Source organism: Eubalaena glacialis, chromosome 1 (assembly GCF_028564815.1).
Source record: "Eubalaena glacialis isolate mEubGla1 chromosome 1, mEubGla1.1.hap2.+ XY, whole genome shotgun sequence".
Classification (NCBI taxonomy): Eukaryota; Metazoa; Chordata; class Mammalia; order Artiodactyla; family Balaenidae; genus Eubalaena; species Eubalaena glacialis.
This window is the reverse complement of record NC_083716.1, coordinates 66046847-66069149: the sequence shown is the minus strand read 5'-3', so window position 1 is coordinate 66069149 and position 22303 is coordinate 66046847. Positions and strand designations below refer to the sequence as shown.

General features: G+C 37.4%; 1 protein-coding gene across 1 annotated transcript in view; it reads right to left on the bottom strand.

The window, feature by feature from the left end:
- Positions 1 to 22303, bottom strand: part of LOC133096167 (DNA replication ATP-dependent helicase/nuclease DNA2) — an 89115-nt gene that overhangs the window by 5654 nt on the left and 61158 nt on the right. The window contains exons 13-23 of the mRNA XM_061197652.1: positions 20236 to 20455; positions 16420 to 16537; positions 14788 to 14953; positions 13166 to 13360; positions 11375 to 11605; positions 8402 to 8518; positions 8209 to 8318; positions 7436 to 7545; positions 6572 to 6796; positions 220 to 413; positions 38 to 127 (exon numbers count right to left, since the gene is read on the bottom strand). Of these exons, the coding sequence (XP_061053635.1) occupies positions 38 to 127; positions 220 to 413; positions 6572 to 6796; positions 7436 to 7545; positions 8209 to 8318; positions 8402 to 8518; positions 11375 to 11605; positions 13166 to 13360; positions 14788 to 14953; positions 16420 to 16537; positions 20236 to 20455 (1776 nt within the window). The remainder of the gene's footprint in view (positions 1 to 37; positions 128 to 219; positions 414 to 6571; positions 6797 to 7435; positions 7546 to 8208; positions 8319 to 8401; positions 8519 to 11374; positions 11606 to 13165; positions 13361 to 14787; positions 14954 to 16419; positions 16538 to 20235; positions 20456 to 22303) is intronic.

Below are 22303 nucleotides of genomic sequence, written 5' to 3'. Positions count from 1 at the left end.
CAAAAATCACTCGTAGCTGACACTGTTACACAAATACCTGTTCATTCTGTACTGCACGGTTAACTGTACGACAGCATTCTTATTCTGTTCCAGCCTCTTGAATAAGCTTTCACTCATGCCAAGAGCTCTGTCAACAAATCCAGTTCAGGCTTATCAGTGTACTGAAACTGTCCCTTAAAAAGAATCTAGTTTAAAATTGAAACCTCAACATCTGCTTACCTTGCTTCGCAGTTTAGTACCAGGGGAGGAAGCTGCTGATGATCCCCGACCAACACAAATCTCCGTGAAAAAAAAAGTGGCCCTAGGCAAATTGGTTGGCTAATTTGAGAGGCTTCATCTACTATACAAAAATCAAAAGTTTTACGAGAAAATATGGGATGGTTTACTCCCATACATGTTGTTGCAACTATAAGCTAAAAACAAATAGGGAAAATAGATCAGTTGTTTAATATGTCTAAGAAATACACCTTGTTTTTCCCATTTTTGAAATTAAAAGATCAAAAAAGAACTCTTTGCCCCCCAAAACAGGAATCCCCCAATATTACTGCAGAAACACTTACAGCATGCAAAAAATTTTAATTTTTTACTATAAATTTTTTAAAATCAAGTTAATTTTCTAGACACTATAACAGTGCTCAAATTTCGATATTTCAAAATGGAAATCTGAAACATTCAAGAGGCAGTAAGTTAATGAATTTATTTTTTTAACGTCAACCAGGACTTTACTTCTGGGAAGATGGAGTACTTTTCCCTACTCCTCCCACAAAGTACAATGAAAAACCCTGGATATTATATAAATATAAAACTATAAACATAAAGACTGAAAGGTGAAGAAAAGGTAGACCAGCTAGGAACCTTGGGACACGAGGAACACCACAGTTCCCTGGGTTTTCCTTTTGCCTCACTTATCCCAGATTTGAAGCTGATAAGACTAGGAACACAGGAATGCCAATGCATGCAGACCAAAAGAAGCTCCAACAAAAGCCAAAGGAACAGGAAAGGGATAGCCTAGCAGACAGAAAACTTATACAATAATCACTCAACTCTAGCCAAACACCACATAAAAAACCATGGCCTCAATGGAAATAAAAAAACAAAAATAAACGGGACCTAATCAAACTTATAAGCTTTTGCACAGCACAGAAAACCATAAATAAAACGAAAAGACAACCTACAGACGGGGAGAAAATATCTGCAAATGATGCGAACAACAAGGGCTTAATTTCCAAAATATACAAACAACTTATACAACTCAATAACAAAAAAACAAACAACCCAATCAAAAAATGGGCAGAAGGGACTTCCCCGGTGGTCCAGTGGTAAAGAATCTGCCTTTCAATGCAGGGGTCACTGCACTGATCCCGGGTCAGGGAACTAAGATCCCACATGCCGAGGGGCAACTAAGCCCGCACGCTACAACTACTGAGCCCACGTGCCTCAACTGGAGAGCCTGCATGCCACAACTAGAAAGAAGACTGAGCACGGCAACTAGAGAGAAACCCGCACACCACAACAAAGAGCCTGTGCGCCACAACGAAAGATCCCACATGCTGCAACGAAGATCCTGCATGTCACAACTAAGACCTGACACAGCCAAAAATAAATAAATTAATTAATTAAATTAATTTTTTAAAAAAAGAACTACATCTCCTTTATCAAAAAAAAAAAAAGTGGGCAGAAGACCTAAATAGACATTTCTCTAAAGAAGACACAGATGGCCAACAGGCACATGAAAAGATGCTCAACATCGCTAATTATTAGAGCAACACAAATCAAAACTATAACAAGGTACCACTTCACACAGATCAGAACAGACATCATTAAAAAGTCTACAAATAACAAATAATAAATGCTAGAGAGGGTGTGGAGAAAAGGAAACCCCCCTACACCGTTGGTGGGAAGGTAAATTGGTGCAGACACTGTGGAGAACAGTACGGAGGTTCCTTTAAAAACTAAAAATAGAGTCACCATATGATCCAGCAATCCCACTCCTGGGCATATATCTGGAGGAAACTCTAATTTGAAAACATACATGTACCCCTATGTTCATCGCAGCGCTATTTACAATAACCAAGACATGGAAACAACCTAAATATCCATCAACAGATGAATGGATAAAGATGTGGTATATGTATACAATGGAATATTACTCAGCCATAAGAAAAATGAAATAATGCCATTTGCAGCAACATGGATGGATCTAGATTTCATACTAAGTGAAGTAAGCCAGAAAGAGAGAAAGACAAATATCATATGATATCATTTACATGTGGAATCTAAAAAAATGATACAAATGAAATTATTTACAAAACAGAAACAGACTCACAGACATAGAAAATAAACTTACAGTTACCAAAGGGGAAAGGGTGGCTGGAGGGATAAATTAGGAGTGTAGGATTAACAGATACGCACTACTATATATAAAACAGAGAAATAACAAGGTCCTACTGTATGCACAGGGAACTATATATAACATCCTGTAATAAACCATAAAGGAAAAGAAAAAAATAATAAAAATTTTTAAAAAACACATGTTCAATCTAATAAAAATTTTAGAAAATCTAAAAAAACAAAAACAAAAAATTATGACCTCGCCCCCCTACCAATGCCAGCAAATGTCAAGGGGGATCCTAGACTTCCACCTGCCTGAGGCTGGAATAAGGCACCCCAATACCTTACTGGGGTGGTGTCACAGAAGGTCAAGCCAGGATTTTCATCCCTCTTGGCTGGTAGTAACCCTCACCCGGCAATGTAGTGGAGACCGCGTGGGGAGCCTAGACTTCCTTCCACCCCTATCCAACAGTAGTGAGAAGCCCATCACCTTCTGCATTAAAAGAGGCCAAGTAGGGATCCTGGACTTCAGCTCCCAGCTGGCATACCCTCTTGCCCTACCAGGGTAGTGTTAGAGAAGCCAGCTAAAACAGACGTTTTAAATAACACAATACAAAAATGTTCAGATTTCATCAAAAATCACTCGTCATATACAAAACCAGAATATCTCAAACTGAATGAATATAAGACAATCAATAGATGACAGTGATGTTAGAATTATACAACAAAGATTTTAAAGCAGCCATGATAAAAATGTTTCAATGAACAATTATGAACACACTTGAATGAAAAGAAAAAGATATAAAATCTCAAGAAAATAAAAGTCTTGGCAAAGAAACAGAAGGTAAAAAGAAGAACCAAATGGAAATTTTAGAACTGAAACTAGAATAACTAGAATTTTAAAATCATGGAATAGGCTCAATAGCAAGGGACAGAGAAAAGAATCAGTGACCAAAGACATAGAAAAATAGAAATTATACAGTCTGAATAACAGACAGAAAGTAGACTGAAAAAACAAAAACTAAACAGAGGCTCATGGACCTGTGAGACATAAAGGATCCACCATTCGTGTCTTCACAGTCCTAGCAGAAAAGAAAGAGGGAGGGGCTGAAAAAGCACTAGAAGAAATCATGGCTAAAAATGTCCCAGGTTTGGCAAGAGACATTAAATCTATAGATTCAATAAGCTGGGAAAACTCCAAACATGATAGAAAAAAATCCACTACAAGACATATCATAATTAAAATTCTAAAAAGTAAAGAAAAGAAAAAATTCTGAAAAGCAGCCCAGGTAAACACCACCTTGCTATAAGGAAAAAATTCCAATTCAAAGGTCAGCATATTTCTCATCAGAAACCATGGAAGCCAGAAGAAAGTGACAGAATATTTTCCCAGTATAAAAGAATTACATATTTACTCAGAACTAGCAAAACTATCCTTCAGGAATGAAGGGGAAGTTGAGACATTCTCACATTGTATATCACTATACACCTATCAGAATGGCCAAGATGAAAAATAGTAACACCACCAAATGCTGACAAGAATCACTCACACTTTGCTGGTGGGAATGTAAAATGTTATAGCTTCTTTGGAAAACAGTTTGGTAGATTTTTTTAAAACTAAACATGCAACTACCAAATGACTCAGACACTGCACCCCTGAGCATTTATCCCAGAGATATGAAGACTTACGTTCACACAAAACCCTATACATGAATGTCTATAGCAGCTTTATTCGTAATAGCCAAAAAATGGAAACAATCCAGATGTTTTCCAATGGGTGAATGGTTAAACAAATTGTGGCACATCCATACTATGGAACAATACTCACCAATAAAAAGAAGCAAACTACTGATTGATACATGTAACAATCTGAATCTACAGAGCATTAGGCTAAGTGAAAAACACCAATCCCAAAAGATTACATACTGTATGTGCAATCAAGCAGGACCTTGTGGGGCCCTCCTAGGAACAAAAGCCTTTCCGGGTCCCCCATTTCTTATTTGTAGGATAAAGGCTTCAGCCTCCTCGATCTTCCCAGAGTTCCAAAGGGCATATTCAAACAGCTACTAATCAGGGAAATAGGGGGTGCAGAAACAAAGGAGGAACAATCAAGAAACTATAGTGCAAGGATTAAAGAAGGATCCTGGTTCTTCCTCAAGGAATATATGTTACAAATATCTTTGAGTTCTTCTTTTTTTTTTTTAATTTTTAGTGGAGTATAGTTGATTTACAAATGTTGTGTTAGTTTCTGCTGTACAGCAAAGTGAATCAGTTATACATATATCCACTGTTTTTTAGATTCTTTTCCCATATAGGTCATTACGAGTATTGGGTTCCCTGTGCTATACAGTAGGTCCTTATTAGTTACCTATTTTATATATAGTAGTATGTATATGTCAATCCCATCTCCCAATTAATCCCTCCCCTGCTCCCTTGAGGTCTTCTGCAGGAAATAAGGCCGGCACCCAGGTGGAGGATGGTAACTTCAGGCTGAGCACAAGATTCCTGGAGCACCGCCCTGTTACCTCACCACCAACCAACCAGAAGAAAGATATACACCCTGCAGCCCTCACCCCAAATTTTGCCTATAAAAACTTCTCCCTGGAAAGAGTTTGAGGTTTTTGAGCACGAGCTGCCTGGTCTCCCTGCTTGGCCCTGCAATAAACATTTCTCTGCTCCAAACTCTGACGTTTCAGTTTGTTTGGCCTCACTGTGTGTCCGGCACACGAACTTTTGTTTGATAACATATATTTCCACTTATATAACATTCTTGAAATGACAAAACTGTAGAAATGGAAAACAGAAAAGTGGTTATCAGGGGTCAAGGAATGAGTAGGCAGGAAAGAAGTGGGCATAGTTATAAAAGTGCAACGAGAGTGATCCTTGTGGTAATGGAACTATTCTGTATGTAGACTGTATCACTGTCAATATCCTTGTTGTGATATTTTACTTTAGTTTTGCAAAATGTTACTACTGGGCAAAGGGTATACATGATCTCCCTGTATTATTTCTGACAACTGTACGTGAATCTGTAATTATCTCAAAATAAAAACTTTAATTTAAAAAAGTAAATCAGGGCTTCCCTGGTGGCGCAGTGGTTGAGAGTCTGCCTGCTAATGCAGGGGACACGGGCTCGAGCCCTGGTCTGGGAAGATCCCACACGCCGCGGAGCAGCTGGGCCCGTGAGCCACAACTACTGAGCCTGCGCGTCTGGAGCCTGTGCTCCGCAACGAGAGGCCACGATAGAGAGGCCCGCGCACCGCGATGAAGAGTGGCCCCCGCTTGCCGCAACTAGAGAAAGCCCTCGCACAGAAACGAAGACCCAACACAGCCAAAAATAAAAAAAATAAAAAATGTATGTACATCAGACATACATCTTAGCCACTTCAAAAATTTTCAATAATTGGGATAGATATTAGACAAAAGAGTTGTAAGATAGTCTATTAAAATCTATTTTAGATAATTTTTAAGACAAAAATATCAGTTAGGACTTCCCAGTAAAAATATATACAGACATTAAATAAAAATTAGGTTCTATATCAAAGCCTAAAAATACCTATCACAAGACTATTCATATACCATTACTTCTAATTCAAACTCACTAAAAAATCCTGATTATTAGTTTTCTAGGTGTGACACTATAATATAATAAGACATACACATTTGGTCTTCCTTTTGGTTCTTGACAAAGAGCTCCTAAAACCCTTGGAATTTCCTGATTGATGGGGTGAGAGGAACATCTTTCGTTATTCATAAGTCCCTTTTAATCATACCTGAGTTTATGCTAATGAGCTGACTTTCTTGAGTTCTGTGAGCCATTCTAGCAAATTATAGAAAACAAGGAGGAGGACACAGGAACCCCCAGGCTGGGCACAGGAGGCTTGAACTCGCAACTGAGAACTGAAGTAGGGGGCAGTCTTGTAGGACTGAGTCCTTAACCTGTGGAGTCTGCACTAACTCCACATAGTCAGTGTGAGAAGTATGAGTAGACACAAACAGAGTTCTCCTTTACTAGGATATTTTAAACTAGAAGATGGGAGCCCTGAAGAATAAACCAGAAACCTTATTTCAGTTCAGAAGCAAAGAACAAACTATAAACTCATAAACTGGTCCTGTGGTTTATATAAATTAATCACGTGCAAATTTAGTCAATGCGATTAAATTTCCCAAAGTACCATTTCTCCCCTCATTCCGGCTACAAAAATTACTGTCAGTATTATTATACAATAATTGTACTTACTTGACTATTGTAGAGTTCTTCTAGAAGAGCTAAGGATCTAATGGATTTTGATCTGCAAATATCCTCCTCTGTAAATTTCTGGATATCTGGATGTACCTTCTGAGTCTGACCCAAGCGCAAAAATCCAATTTTAAACTTTGCTAACTTCAAAAGAATATTGTCAACAGCCGAGTGTGTATAGCTGGTCAACAAAACACTAAAACCACAGGCATAGAGAATTCTTACCTAATAATGAATAAAAGAAAGGAAAACAGCATTACTTTTAACTCCCGATAATTTTTAACATCTATATTTTTTGAATAGAATTAGAAAACTTAATAGGAAGCATATCTAAGAGCTGAGCCAAGTAACTTTTTAAAAAACTATATAGCCAAAATGTTTTATGAAAATAACATGGCATTATTATCATGTTATTAATGATATGTTAATAATATATTATGTCATAATAAAATTGAATACAAATACACTTTGACTAGTGCCTGGCACACAGTATCAGTCAATAAATATTTGCTGCCATCATTATGATTATTCTAAGACTGCTCAGTAATTTACTGACATGAAAAAAAAATTCAAGAAAACTCTATTTCAACCGCCTCTGTACAACTTATCATTTTTTAAAGGGAAGGAAAACATACATATAACAACAACAGAACGAGATTTTAGACAATCTTACATGCAAGATATCTACAAGGTGATTACAACTATTGGTAATTTAGGTTTTCTATTTCTCATGTCACTTTTAGTTTGAAATAAAGGCATTTTGACTTAAAATTCAGCCCTTTTGATATCCAATATCACATTCTCTGAACCGAGGAGACGCTGATTTAAATATTCAGTTTCTAAGCAAAAGAATAATAACCTTACAAGAGTACATATTGTAGTTGTTTTTCCTGTTCCAGGCATACCCACGATGAGGGTGTAGTCTTTTGAAAGAAGTACCTTTTTCATCGCTTGCCTTTGAGGCTTATTCAAACCTACATTTAAATTTAAAAATAACAGGAAGAAGAGTGTTGAATTTCACTGAGCACCTTAACTATTTTACAAGAAAAGCTGACTCTATTCTAGTCTGTTCTTCAATACGTCTTTTCAAAGTAAGGAAATGTCATGGTGACAGTAAAGGTCACAGGTAAACTAATTCCAAAGAGATGCTGTCTAAAAACTGTAATTACAAGTTTATAAATTATTAAAGGACTTCCTTGGTGGCGCAGTGGTTAACAATCCGCCTGCCAATGCAGGGGACACGGGTTCAAGCCCTGGTCCGGGAAGATCCCACATGACTCAGAGCAACTAAGCCCATGCGCCACAGCTACTGACCCTGTGCTCTAGAGCTCACGAGCCACAACTACTGAGCCCGTGTGCCACAACTACTGAAGCCCGGGCACCTATAGCCCATGCTCCACAACAAGAGAAGACACAGCAATGAGAAGCCCATGCACCGCAACAAAGAGCAGCCCCCAGCTAGCCGCAGCTAGAGAAAGCCTGTGCGCAGCAACAATAGACCCAACTCAGCCAAAAATAAATAAATAAATAAATTTATTTTAAAAAAAAATTATTAAAATACTAGACTATAATATAGATTAAATTATAAATAGAACCAAGAAAAATTAATGGATGCAGACACGCTGATTATAACATACCTTTTAGAATGCAGGCAACTGTGTCCTTTGCATCATGTGGAAGAACAGAACTGAGGTAGGATATAAACTGTGGTTCGCGAAAGTCAATGATTAAATCTCGAAGTTTTTGGCTGAAAAGAAAAAAAAGCTTTTTTTTTACTCCATGTTCCTTAGGAAAGTGGAGCAAAATTCAGATTCATTTATTGTTACAAACCTGGCATAAGTATTTTCCATCAGTTTAGAAAGATTTCCTAATGGAGTATCTATATCACAATGTTTTTCTTCCTGGTCCAATCTGAACAAAGTTGATTCTGGGAGTCCTGACAAGTTCCTAAAACAGCAAACAGATGTACATGAATGTTTTTCATTTAACATAGTCAGTGGGTCTGTATAAGAAATATGCTGCTTTCTGCTAAAAGAGTAAATGATCCAGAATTGCTATTAAAATGGCTACCAGCCCCTAATACATACTTGCCAACCAAAGACAGGATGAGGCCCTGGATTGGTGGGAAAAGGGAGAAGGGGAAGGCACAAGGCACCAAAGTCAAAGCAGTTTAATAATCGGAACCTACAACATTTGCTAACAACTCACCTGGACCTGGGCAAGTTCGACCTGGGCAATTCAGCTTGGGCTCACCACCCCAGAAGGATCCTGAGCTTACGGCTCCTCCCTCCCCCAGCCTGGAGTACAGGTCTCTTTCCCGACAGCTTCTCCCACTCCTCTATCAGCCCCTAAACCATGATGTTCCCTAGGTCCCCTCCCTGGTCCTGTGTACTCTTCTGTGTTGTCATTTTCCCTCTGGTCCCATGCCCCCACGTGGGTCTAAATCCCAACTCTACATCTTCAGGCCTGACCTCACATTCCTCTCCCACCCTGTTTCTCACCCAGGCTTCAGGTTTGGATATCCAGCAAGCAGCAAGATATTTATTTCCACTTAGTTAAAACCCAGGCTACGAAAGTTCAGTTTTTCAAAACTGAACAACTCTTTATCCCTGCTGAACCCGATCCTTCTTCGGTGGTCCTGACCTCAGTTAATGGCCCTTGCACCCACACAGCTGTCTTGATCCTTCCCTCTCCCTCACTCTCTTCCAACCCTGCATACTCGAGCAGGATCCCATGTCAGACAGTTTCACTTTCTAAATACTTCTCAAAGTCATTCCACCTTCTCTGTCAAAACTACCCTGCCCTCAATCACCTCAAGCCTGGGCCACTACAACAGGTGCCTGACTTCTCGGCTTTCAGTTTTGCCTCCATTAATTAACTCTATTCTCCACAGTGCGTCCACAGAAAAATGCAAATCTGATTGTTATCATTCTTCTGTTTAAAACTCTTCAGTACATCTGAAAAAGTAAAGTCAAAACTTCTTAATATGGTATATAAGACCTTCTATGACCTGACCTCTCCAATCATTCCCTTCTTTATCTTTTACATTCCAGAAACTAATTATTACCTGTACTTTCCTGAACACTCCACTTCACACCATCAGGTCTTTCCACACCCTGTTCCCTCTGTTTGATATACTCCTCTCACACTGCTTCATCAGGCTAACTTATTCACCCACAGGGTGAAGATCTGGAATGACCTTTTTCACAAAGCCTTCCCTGAGCCTCCTAAAACTGGGTTAAATGCCTCTCCTCTGTGTTCCCATCAATTCAAACACTTGTCATATTAGACCAAAAACATATTTATTTATTTGTTACCCACAAGACTATGAGTTCCTCAAGGGTTTACAAAGCACCTAATACATGTTAGGTGCCAAATAAATACCTCAAAGGACTGACTGCAGGGATTCCTAAGAAACAACAGAAATATCACAGCTGATACTCCAATATCATGAAACCTAGGCTAGGACTGGTTATGGCTTAACTAGGATTACTGATTAGCAGAGAGCAAGCCTGGACATTTCCACTGCATCCCAATTACTGATCTCCACCCACTAAGAAATGTGACGCATGCCGGCACTTAAATGCAAGAAAGGCTGGGGGTCCAGGAAGAAGGGAATATGGATATTAACGAACATGGATATTAGTTTCTACCACAAATTTTCATACCGACTTTTCTATTTACTTAATATTATTCTTTAAATTAACTCACTTTGTTTTAAGTTATACTTTATAAGTATAAAGTATTTACAACTATAAATGGAAAAAAGCATCTTCTTTAAAAAAAGGAGGGCTTCCCTGGTGGCGCAGTGGTTAAGAATCCACCTGCCAACACAGGGGACACGGGTTCGATCCCTGATCTGGGAAGATCCCACATGCCGCGAAGCAACTAAGCCCGTGCGCCACTACTACTGAGCGTGTGCTCTAGAGCCCGCAAGCCACAACTACTTAGCCCGCGTGCCACAACTACTGAAGCCTGCACACCTAGAGCCCGCGCTTCGCAACAAGAGAAGCCACCGCAATGAGAAGCCCGCACACCACAACGAAGAGTAGCCCCGGCTCGCCGCAACTAGAGAAAGCCCACACGCAGCAACAAAGACCCAACGCAGACAAAAAATAATAAAAATAATAACAATAATAATAAAATTATAAAAAATAAAACATTTTTAAAAAAAGGAGAGAATGAAATGGTGAGTGCCCGAAGTGCTAAGAAGGAGAAATAAGCTTTACAGCCAACACAGGGCGTCTGTCCTGCCTGCTGTACACATGGTTGTGAGAATCTGATAAGATTAAGTCCACATTAGCACTGTGGAATGTAATGTACTAAACAAAAGTTTAGCAGTTGGATAATTGCTAAATGCCACTGAACTCTACGTTTAAAATGGTTAATGGTTAATTTCATGTTATGTGAATTTTATCTAAATTTTTTTTAAAAGGCATGGAGTACTGGTACATGCCACTACATGAAGATGAACCTCAAAAACAGTATGCTAAGTGAAAAAAGCCAGTCACAAAAGACTACATATTGTATTATCCCATTTATGTGAAATGTTCAGAAGAGGCAAATCTCTAAAGATAGAAAGGGAATTGGTGGTTGCCTAGGGCAGGGGGAGTGACTACAGGGTACAGGGAGTCTTTTGGGGGTGATGACTATGCTCTAAAATTGATTTTAGTGCTGACTGCACAGCTCTGTGAATGTACTAAACATCACTGAATTATACACTTTAAATGGATGAACCGTATGGTATATGTTTACATATCAATAAAGCTTTACCCCCCACCCAAAAAGGGAACATTTCATTACCTGTCTAATAAACAGGTTACAGTTGTCATGTTAATCTCCTTCATGTACCCCCTAGACAAAGCAAACAATGTTCTCTCTTCTCCACTTAAAATAATTCTGTCACCTGCCATTAGATTTGTGATAGGCATGGCACCATTTTTATGTTGGAAATTATGTAAATATTGTCCATCACAAACTGTCTTTACATGTTCTGTTCTGATCAGGTTCCTAATGCAGCTGCCACTCTCCTCCCTATGAAAGAGAAAGAAAAAGAGAAATTAGTTTTAAAATAATCTCTCAGGAAATCCCTGGCAGTCCAGTGGTTAAGACTCGTGCTTCCACTGCAGGGGGCACAGGTTTAATCCCTGGTCAGGGAACTAAGATCCCGCATGCATGCGACAAGGCCAAAAAAAAAAAATCTCTCATCACCAGGTCTCTAGACAGGTGCTAGGGAGCACCTCCCTTGTTGCACCCACAGTCTGGGATTTGTTTTTGTTAAATATTTATTTATTTATTTGGCTGCATCAGGTCTTAGTTGCGGCGTGCGGGCTTCTCTCTAGTTGTGGCGCGCGGGCTCTAGAGCACTCGGGCTTAGTTGTCCTGAGGCACGTGGGATCTTAGTTCCCAGACCAGGGATTGAACCCAAATCCCCTGCATTGGAAGGCGAATTCTTAACCACTGGACCACCAGGGAAGTCCCTGAGATTTCTGAACAACATGCATATCAGCACTGTGATTCTTGACTGACACCCCACCTCCTGTGCTGATACACATATAACACTACAGAAGACAAATCGTAATAACCTGACTCTGAACCTGAAGTGAAGAAAGTAGTTAATGTATTTCTTTAGTGTTTACAAGAGAATTTATAATTATTGCTACTAAAACAATGGCAAGCAAATTGATAAGTCCACTGCCTCTTAGAAGCAAGCATTAAGCATTTACAATCTCTCAGGCATTACTATTATACTACAGAAGCTTCCTGGCGTGTACACTGGACATATTGACTGTACTTATGTAGTCTATTGAAAACGACTTAAACTTTCTCCACTGTAATGGTGCCTTGTGTTAAAGTCTAGTATTAAGGAAATAACAATCTAAGGTCTAAAGTCACATTATTATCAATATTCATTCTGGAAAGAAAGAAATGGATCAAAAGCAACTAAATATTACATAAAGAAATATACTATGCAAAGATATACAAAGTTATAACTTCACAAGTAACTTGTAAAAAAACGGATCTCACAAAATACAATATTGACCCACTTTAGAAAACGTGAATCTCTATCAAAACTTACAAAAATAAAGACTTTCAAAATGCTAGTATTTAAAATATTAAGTAAAACTTCATTAATTTCCACTGCACCAATATGCTAAAATTCACCTTATGATATACTCAAGTTTATAGTCTTTTCACTGATGAAAAAGGATTTAATTTCACTAGTAATTTTTTAAGTAAGATTTCTTGAGGTTTATTTATTTACGTATTTGTGTATTTATTTATCTATTTTGGCCGTGCCACATGGCATGCGGGATCTCAGTCGTCCACCCGCCCCACCCCCCAAGGAGTGGAAGCGCAGAGTCTTAACCACTGGACCGCCAGAGAAGTCCCGAGGTATATTTAATCTACTGAAAATAACAATGGTGCTCTACTTAGAAACAATTCACTGACAGCCATCTGGAGTTGGCATGAATATATGAAACTGCATGGCTTTAACATGCTACATAACCTGTATTTGTCATGAATTACAAATTTCATACCGCTGGCTAATCCAAATTAGTGAAGTTTTACTGTATTAAATGGACCACTTACATATCTGAAGCAGGCGTTAACCATATAGTTTGGTAATTTTTTGTATTATGCTTTGACTGTGACTCCAGGGTTAACATTAGACACCAAAGGCTGAAATACTCTAAGTGTTTAAGTTTTAGATGCTGGGTTTCTTCTTTTATTTTGGGCTGCATGCTGGTCGGGACTGAACTGTCATCCATCTGTTGTTCAACCGCTCTAAAGATAAAGCTCCAAGTTAGAGATGCATATGAAACATTTCACTGGCTGGTTATGAAATGAGGTATTTCTAAAATAAATACACATATATGATAATCATAACTTATAACCACAGCCCCTAATTTTGTTTAAAAGTCATTTCAACATTTCATAAGCCAAATGGCTTTTTACAAAACAAAATGCACTAGGAACTCAATACTGCATTATTTTGCCTTGAATGACTGTTCCCCCAACAAGTGCTGACGTTTCATTATAGTCCAGTCTTCATTCCTATATGTAGCAAGTTTCGGCTTTTTGTAGGACTGCATTTCTCAAAATCACAATATTTGTACATCCAGCTCTGTGCCATTAAGAAAGTCAACATAAAAACATGGAGAACCATGTGGAGTATCAATTTTGCTTAATATTAATTTTGAATTTTTATACAGAAACAAATACATTATAGGATAGCATACAAAACATGGAGAGTAAAACTTAAGAGTTCAAAAATATGTGCTTGTACTATAGTCCCAGATTTCCCACAGTTCACGGTCTCTGCCATTAAGAGATCTCTTGATACAATACAGTTGACCCTTGAACAACACGGGACTGAACTCTATGGGTCCACTTATACGTGGACTTTTTTCAATAGTAAATACTACAGTACTAAATGATCTGAGGTTGGCTAAATACAGGAATGTGGAGGAACCTTGTATATGGAGGACCACCTATAAGTTATACTAAGATTTTCAACTGCAGGGAGGGTTGCCACCCCCAACCCCAGTGTTGTTCAAGGGTCAACTGTACTTTTAAAACTCCTTTATGTGAATTTTCAGGCTGATTTAGAACTTTGGTTCTGATTTGATCTTGTTTCCTAGTCTGAACTACCTTCTTGTTTCCTCCAAAACTCTCACTGGCTACGAAGGTGTTAAATACATATGATTGCTCACAAGACAGCTAATAAACTTCCCATATGTAGAAAAATAGACATATATAAATAAGACAAGTCTACTGAATCATATCAAAGTGTCTGGAAGAACAAATTTCCCTATTTTGAACTACAAAAGGTTTGAAATTAAAACATCAACTAGGAAAGGGAAGATTTCTTGAAATATCATTTAAGAAAAGCTGTATTCACAATGCCTATACTACATCTTTCTTAAATAGGTTCCGTAAGTTCTACAATTATTTCATTTCCCCAGAAACTATATGCAGCAAGATTAAAATACTCACTTTTGGAAAAAGTTTTAAAAGCATTCTATTTCTCCAAGGAAATAGGCTTGTTATATAATATGAACTAGCTGTGCTTGTTTTTTTTTTTTCTATTCCCTTTGTTTTAAATAACCAAAATGAAACCATCAATGCCAGACCAGCCAACAATGTTAAATCATTCTGAGTTGAATACTTACTTAACTGGAATTAATACTTTTGGAAGACAGTGTGTTTACCTGCTATAAAGAGCACAGTTGCCCATCTGTGAACAATATTTACAGGTTTGCTGTTCCTCAATTATTTGTGGCAAAGGAGCAAGCTTTGTCTTCTCCTCTCCAGTAGCAGATTTGTTAATACGATGAAACAAAGAGAATGCCATCTGGTTTCTTAGCCTTAATAATTCTATAAGGGAAAAAAGGATGGGTGTTTTTAAAGAATTAAGTAAAGTTTATTATACATCTTTTCCATTATATATAACTTTTAGATTCAAAAACATAAAAAAGGAAAGAACAACATTCATATTTCCCACTATACTAAAATAACCACTGATAACATTTTGGTATATTTCCTTCAATTTTTGTTCACTTGATAAGTTCTTTGAACAACCATGAATCTCATAAGTAGTAAATATTGTGAAGCTGGTGTTTTATTGGCTGAATGCTAAGGACAAATACAGCTATCCAGAGTGTCTTGAATGTAAGACAGCACGTTTAAAATAAAGTTTTATATAGTAAAATATTTTTAATTTATTTTTTTAATGTATAGTTGATTTACAATGTTGTGTTAATTTCCACTGTACAGCAAAATGATTCAGTTATACATATATATATACATTATTTTTCATATTCTTTTCCATTATGGTTTATCACAGGATACTGAATATAGTTCCCTGTGCCATACAGTAGGACCTTATTGTTTATCCATTCTATATATAATACTTTGCATCTGCTAATCCCAAACTAAATGTCCACTGACAGATGACTACATAAAGAAGATGCGGGGCTTCCCTGGTGGCGCAGTGGTTAAGAATCCGCCTGCCAATGCACGGGACACCCTGGTCCGGGAAAATCCCACATGCCACAGAGCAACTAAGCCCGTGTGCCACAACTACTGAGCCTGCACTCTAGAGCCCACAAGCCACAACTACTGAGCCTGTGTGCCACAACTACTGAAGCCCACGTGCCTAGAGCCCATGCTCCACAACAAGAGAAGCCACCGCAATGAGAAGCCCGTGCACCACAACGAAGAGTAGCCCCCGCTCGCCACAACCAGAGAAAAGCCCACGCACAGCAACGAAGACCCAACACAGCCAAAAATAAAATAAATAAAATTAAAGAAGATGTGATACACACACACACACATCGAATACTACTCAGCCGTAAAAAAAGAATGAAATAATGCCATTCGCAGCAACATGGATGGACCTAGAAATTATCATACTAAGTGAAGTGAGTCAGACAGAGAAAGACCAATACCATATGATATCACTTATTATGGAATCTAAAATATGACCTAAATGAACTTATATAGTAAAAAGGTTAATAGTGTTTTCAACTATACAGTATATTGTTCAAATTCCTTTTTATTTTTTTGGCCATGCCGCACGGCTTGCAGGATCCCAGTTCCCCGACGAGGGATTGAACCCAGGGCCTCAGCAGTGCAAGCGGGGAGTTCTAACCACTAGACTATCAGGGAGTTCCCTAAAATTCTTTTTTTTAAAAAAGTACCACAACTTACCAATTACAACCTGTTTAGGCCTAGCAATGGCAGTGAGTGATTGTCAGGTATCAATGTGTGTCACCAAAAATTGAAGGAAAAAACCAACCAACAAAACCCAGAGAAGTAAAATTGAGAGAAAACAGCTCAACCTCTTTTATCGAGATGGTTGGCAGGTACAGGATACATCTGGCCAGTCTTCAGGTAGAGGAGCAGGCCAGCCTCTGGATCAGCTCTCCTCTCTTGGCTTAGCAGTGTGTACAAAACAAGCTGTGAAAACATGGTATATTTCATCAAATAAAACTTTAACTTTCTGTATTTCCATACATGTTTTTCAATCAATACATATTGTAATTTTAAAATCAAAAGGTGAATCAAGCTATTTCCATTTTGAAAATAACATGATCCAAATTTAGTAAAGGTAATACAATAAATTCAAAGTCAAATATTTAATTTCCACAAAACATAGTATATGCTTCTCAGTTTTACACAGACAAAAAAGAAATATTTAGAATTTTTCTTAGACGGTAAATAATCTCCAATAAGTTAAAGAGGGAAACTAATCAAGCTATGTTTTACATTTTGAAGTTGTCTTCAGACACTATTTTCCCTGTTTAAAATAAGTGGATTAAACACTAAAATGCATATTATTTATGTCATAGTTACTGTGACAACTAAATAAGACTAACTCTACTAACAGTTTACTGTTTTTTTTCCAGAGCAGGAGGGAGCATTAAGTGCTTTAAGTTTATGTGGCGCTCTTCAGAGAAACCATCTAAGACAAGTTAGAAGTAGCTCCTTTAGTTCATGGAAACACCTTAGCAGAAACATTTGAGCCTATGTAGCATGTGTTGGGATGTCTTCTTATAAGCACTCCATTTGTGTTGCCTGATACAGCATAAGTAACCAAATAAAACTTTTAAAAATTAAAATGAACTCATAAATGACAGGGTGGAGCCTTGGGGCTGTGGACCAAGAAAGTCAACCCAAACTAATGGTCCATCTATGTTAAGTTTTTCCCTTCACGGGAACTGAGGCAGAAGGAAGAGGAGTCTGCTTCTGGGACTTATTAAAAGGAAAAAATATCTGAAATGAAATTCCCTTCATATTATGATAAAAGGAAGACAGACTGAAATTTTACAACACTGTTATAATCCAACTATATCACAAGTGAAATAGGTTTCTGTGAGCTGGTTTAGAGATCACAGCTCCATATAATATTTTTCCTTTAGAAAAATGTGTTTCAGGGGGACTTCCCTGGTGGTCCACTGGTTAAGACTCCACACTCCCAATGCAAGGGGCACCGGTTTGATCCCTGATCAGGGAACAGAGATCCCACATGCCACACAGCGCAGCCAAAAAAAAAAACAAACAAGAAAATGTTTCTAATGTCACATTACTGACTTAGAAATGAATTTTTAGAACACAATCCATTTATAAAATAAAAATCTTCCTTAACTGAAGTTAGTTTATAACATAAGCTTTTTCTGTATTACCAAAGTGAGAAGTCAAATCTCCTAAAAGGTATATGTATACATATAGCTGATTCACTATGTTATACAGCAGAAACTAACACAACAATGTAAAGCAATTATACTCCAATAAAGACGTTAAAATATATATATATACATAACAAAAAAAGGGAGTGATTTAAAACCTTTAATGAAAAATTATACCTGGATTTAATATTCTTTTGCTTATGCACTAGTAATTATATTCATTAAAGTTTTAATTTGAAGCAAAAAAAAAAAAAAAAATTTCCTAAAAGGGGAAATTTATGTCTTTCCTCATCCACAATATCTATCTATCTATCTATATATCTCAATGAATGACTATAATTATTCTTTCAATGTCTCCTTGTTTCTTGCACAATGAATATGCAATATGCACTCCAATATATTTGTTTGAGCCTTGTCCAAATCATTTTTCCTGTTTTTAAATATGATAAACACCACTGTATTCTTAAAAGTTCTTCTTGCAGCTTTTCTTCTTGAAAAGATAAAAGTTCCAACTGAACAAAATTAAATACAGTAATATTCTTTGCCTTGAAGGCACTACAATTTAAAGCAGTGGCCTTAGAAGAAAGGTCTTTAAATCTAGACCACTTTAGATGCTGAAATGCTTTTGTATTTCTCTTCCTTTTAGCACTCAGAAGTGATTTCAAACAAACTTGTCCTTAAAAACACAAGTAAAAATTTTCAGCCTCATGTACACAAAACACATTTCTTCAAATCTTTGACTTCAAAAATGGCTTTTCTTGGGCTTCCCTGGTGGTGCAGCGGTTAAGAATCTGCCTGCCAATTCAGGGGACATGCGTTCGAGCCCTGGTCTGGGAAGATCCCACATGCTGCAGAGCAACTAAGCCCGGGCACTACAACTACTGAGCCTGCACTCTAGGGCCCGCGAGCCACAGCTACTGAGCCCATGCACCACAACTACTGAAGCCTGCGTGCCTAGAGCCCGTGCTCCACAACAAGAGAAGCCACTGCAATGAGAAGCCTGTCGACGCAACTAGAGAAAGCCCGCGCGCAGCAATGAAGACCCAACGCAGCCAAAAATAAATAAATAAAATAAAAAATTAAAAAAATAGCTTTTCTTGTATCTAGGCATGATTTTCCTTTCTCAAGAAGGCTTTAATCTAGCCAAGTCTTTGTTCATAATTTCAGCCATTTCTGTTTTACCAAAGTGAAAAATTCAAGTCTTCTGATAGGGGAAGCCTAATTTTTCCTCTACCTCCAGTATCTGTAAAACCCAATGATAGGTGAAACAACAAGGTTACCCTATTTTTCATTCCCAAATGGAAAAGCTTTTTTGAGAACCTTTGGTGTTTGGTACACAATTAAAAATGGCAAGAAAGATTTAATAAGGGAAGATCTTGTTAATCCCTGATTATACGATTCAGTACTTTGAATCTGAACCTATTTTACATAAAATCTGCTGAAATAAAGTGTGAAATTCCATGGGCAAAAGGAAATTTAAGTTATATTACAAATGCTATGTTATTTGTTATATTATTTATTCCTTTAATACTTATTATACCATAAAAATACAATAATGTTACTACTTTTAGTTTTATCTTTGCTTATTTAAAAGTGTCCAGGGGACTTCCCTCATGGTCCAGTGGTTAAGACTCCACGCTTCCACTGCAGGGGGCTCGGGTTCGAGCCCTGGTGTGGGAACTAAGATCCCACGTGCCACGGGTACAGCCAAAATAAAATAAAATAAATTAAAAAAAATAATAAAAGTGTCTAGAACATACCATAGACTGCCAATGTGGAGGTTGGCAGAGGGAATGGAAATAATTAGAAAAAATAGAACTTTATGTTAATTACTTTGATTTGTTAACTCACTATAATTAATATAAATTTCAGGTCATTTTGAAGGACAACAGAAGACATATTTACCAAGGAGAAGATGATGAAGAAAACTTGAATTTAACTTAATGGTAAGATACAGTTCTATATTTCATTTTAAATAAAAATCAATATATTGGGACTTCCCTGGTGGTCCAGTGGGTAAGACTCCGCGCTCCCAACAAAGGGGGCCCAGGTTCAATCCCTGGTCGGGGAACTAGATGCCACATGTATGCCACAACTAGGAAGCCCGCATGCCGCAACTAAACATGCTGCAATGAAGATCCCACGTGCCGCAACTAAGACCCGGCGCAGCCAAAATAAATAAATAATTTTTTTTTTTTAAAAGAACAATGGGACCTTTAAAAAAAAAATCAACATAATCGGATTAAAGGTCAGAAGTAAAAGAATAAATTTACACTGCTGTTTCCTAAAGAGTATCCTATGTAGATGTTACATGAAAACAGTAGCTCTGTGGTAAATAGGTTTAGGAAATGCTGGGTTAAATTAAAAATTACCTGAATTAAATCAAAATATATAAAGCAACTACTTTTCAAACATATTAAAAAAATTTAAATTATTACACACTCATAATTTTCTTATTAATATTTATACCTGACTACGGTGTTCAATAGAATTTGATTCTTTGCCAGTTTTAAGTTCCAGTGGCATTATCTTATATTTCGTTCTACATCCTCGATGTATCTTCACGCCAACTGTAACATCTATTTTGCCCTTCAATCCAAACCTAGGAGACCAAATGCTTTCTTCAATATCCAGTGAGTTTATAACTTCGATATTACATGTTGAATTACCGTTACTACCATCACTTGGCCTAAAAAACAAAACACAAAAATATTTAATTAATTAGAAATATTTAACTAAAATATTTAATTGAATTGAATTAGAACACTTAGCTCATTTCTTATATGCTGGCATTGACTCTCTACTGCACGCACGGAATGTGGGGATGGGAAAAGAGTCTAAGACATTTATGGCAGTGATTCTCAAAGTATGCTTCCTGGATGAGTAGCATCAGTACCACCCAGGGAATCTGCCATAAATGCAAATTCTCAGGCCCCATTCCAGACCAACAGGTGAGGCCCAGAATTTGTTTAACAAACTCTCCAAGTGATTCTGATGCACAGTCAAGTTTGAATCCTATCAGTTCTAACTCATAATTTATTTATTTATTTATTATTAATTTTTACTGGAGTATCGTTGCTTTACAATGCTGTGTTAGCCTCCACTGCACAACAAAATGAATCAGCCATATACATACAGATATCCCCTCCCTTTTGGACTTCCTTCCCATTTAGGTTACCACAGTGCATTAGGTGGAGTTCCCTGTGCTATACAGTATGTTCCCATCAGTTGTCTATTTTATACACAGTATGAACAATGTATATGTGTTAATTCCAGTCTCCCAATTCCTCCCACCCCACCCCTTTCCCCCTTGGTGTCCATACATTTCTTCTCTACGTCTGTGGCTCTATTTCTGCTTTGCATATAAGATCATCTGTACCATTTTTCTAAATTCCACATATATGCGTTACTATACGATATTTGTTTTTCTCTTTCTGACTTACTTCACTCTGTATGACACTCTCTAGGTCCATCCACGTCTCTACAAATGACCCAATTTCATTCCTTTTTGTGGCTGCTAACTCATATAATTTAAATTTTCTTAATATTTATCGTCTGTCCCTTTCAGTTCATTCCCACAATAATCTTCCTAACTCAGGCCTTTATTTCCTCAAGTCTGTCTATATTACTGCAAAAGTCTCACCCCTTGGACTGATGGAGCCACTATGACAGTCTGAATATTCTGATGTACAATTATTACACAGATTAACATATAATGGCTTGCACGTGGTTGCACCCTCGGTAACAAGGGATGTGTTTCTCCATGTAACACCATATTAACCTGAGTAAGAACGAGCTGTCTCTTCCCACTATCTATGCTGTGTGGGCCCTGATCACCCAGCGCTTCATCCCTACCCCCAACCCCACGACAACCCTCAGAGAAGCTCAGGTGCTCCTGCACTTACTCATTGTATCCTTTACTTAATCATTAAATGAATCCATCTCTGCCACTCTCAATATTTAAAACTAAGTACTCAACAATGTTGCTTTATATTACAAAAGAGGTTCTGATTTTAGTATCTTACCTGTTAAATAAGCCAAGAGCACAGGAAGGAGGAAAAAAGGAATTTATGAATGTCAAAGGAATTAGAAGAGATGAAAATAACTTTTAAAGCCTCTTGCACTTCTCTTATCTAAGATTTACTCATTTTCAAAGCAGTAAGTTATACTGCAGAAGAAAGGTCAGATAGGAACAGTCTTTTATTTATTAATCCTATTTTATACTCAAAGCCATATAAAATACTAAATGTAATGTAAATCTTAAATGAAAAGGATAAATTTTCTAGTAATAAAACATTTTATACCATATAAAAATCAAGATTCAAAAAGTATAAGAATTCTGGCTGTCAGAATACATGATTTAGATGACTTGTTTTACTAATTTCATGTTATTTAGATCAGCAGCTATTTCTTAACAAATGAGAATATTTTCTAAGAAGAAGAATGCTATCTTTGGCAATTTTTAAAAAACTTTTTCAGGATGCTTCAAATATAATCTCCAGGAATATACGTATACTTCTGCAATCTTTGAAGAGGA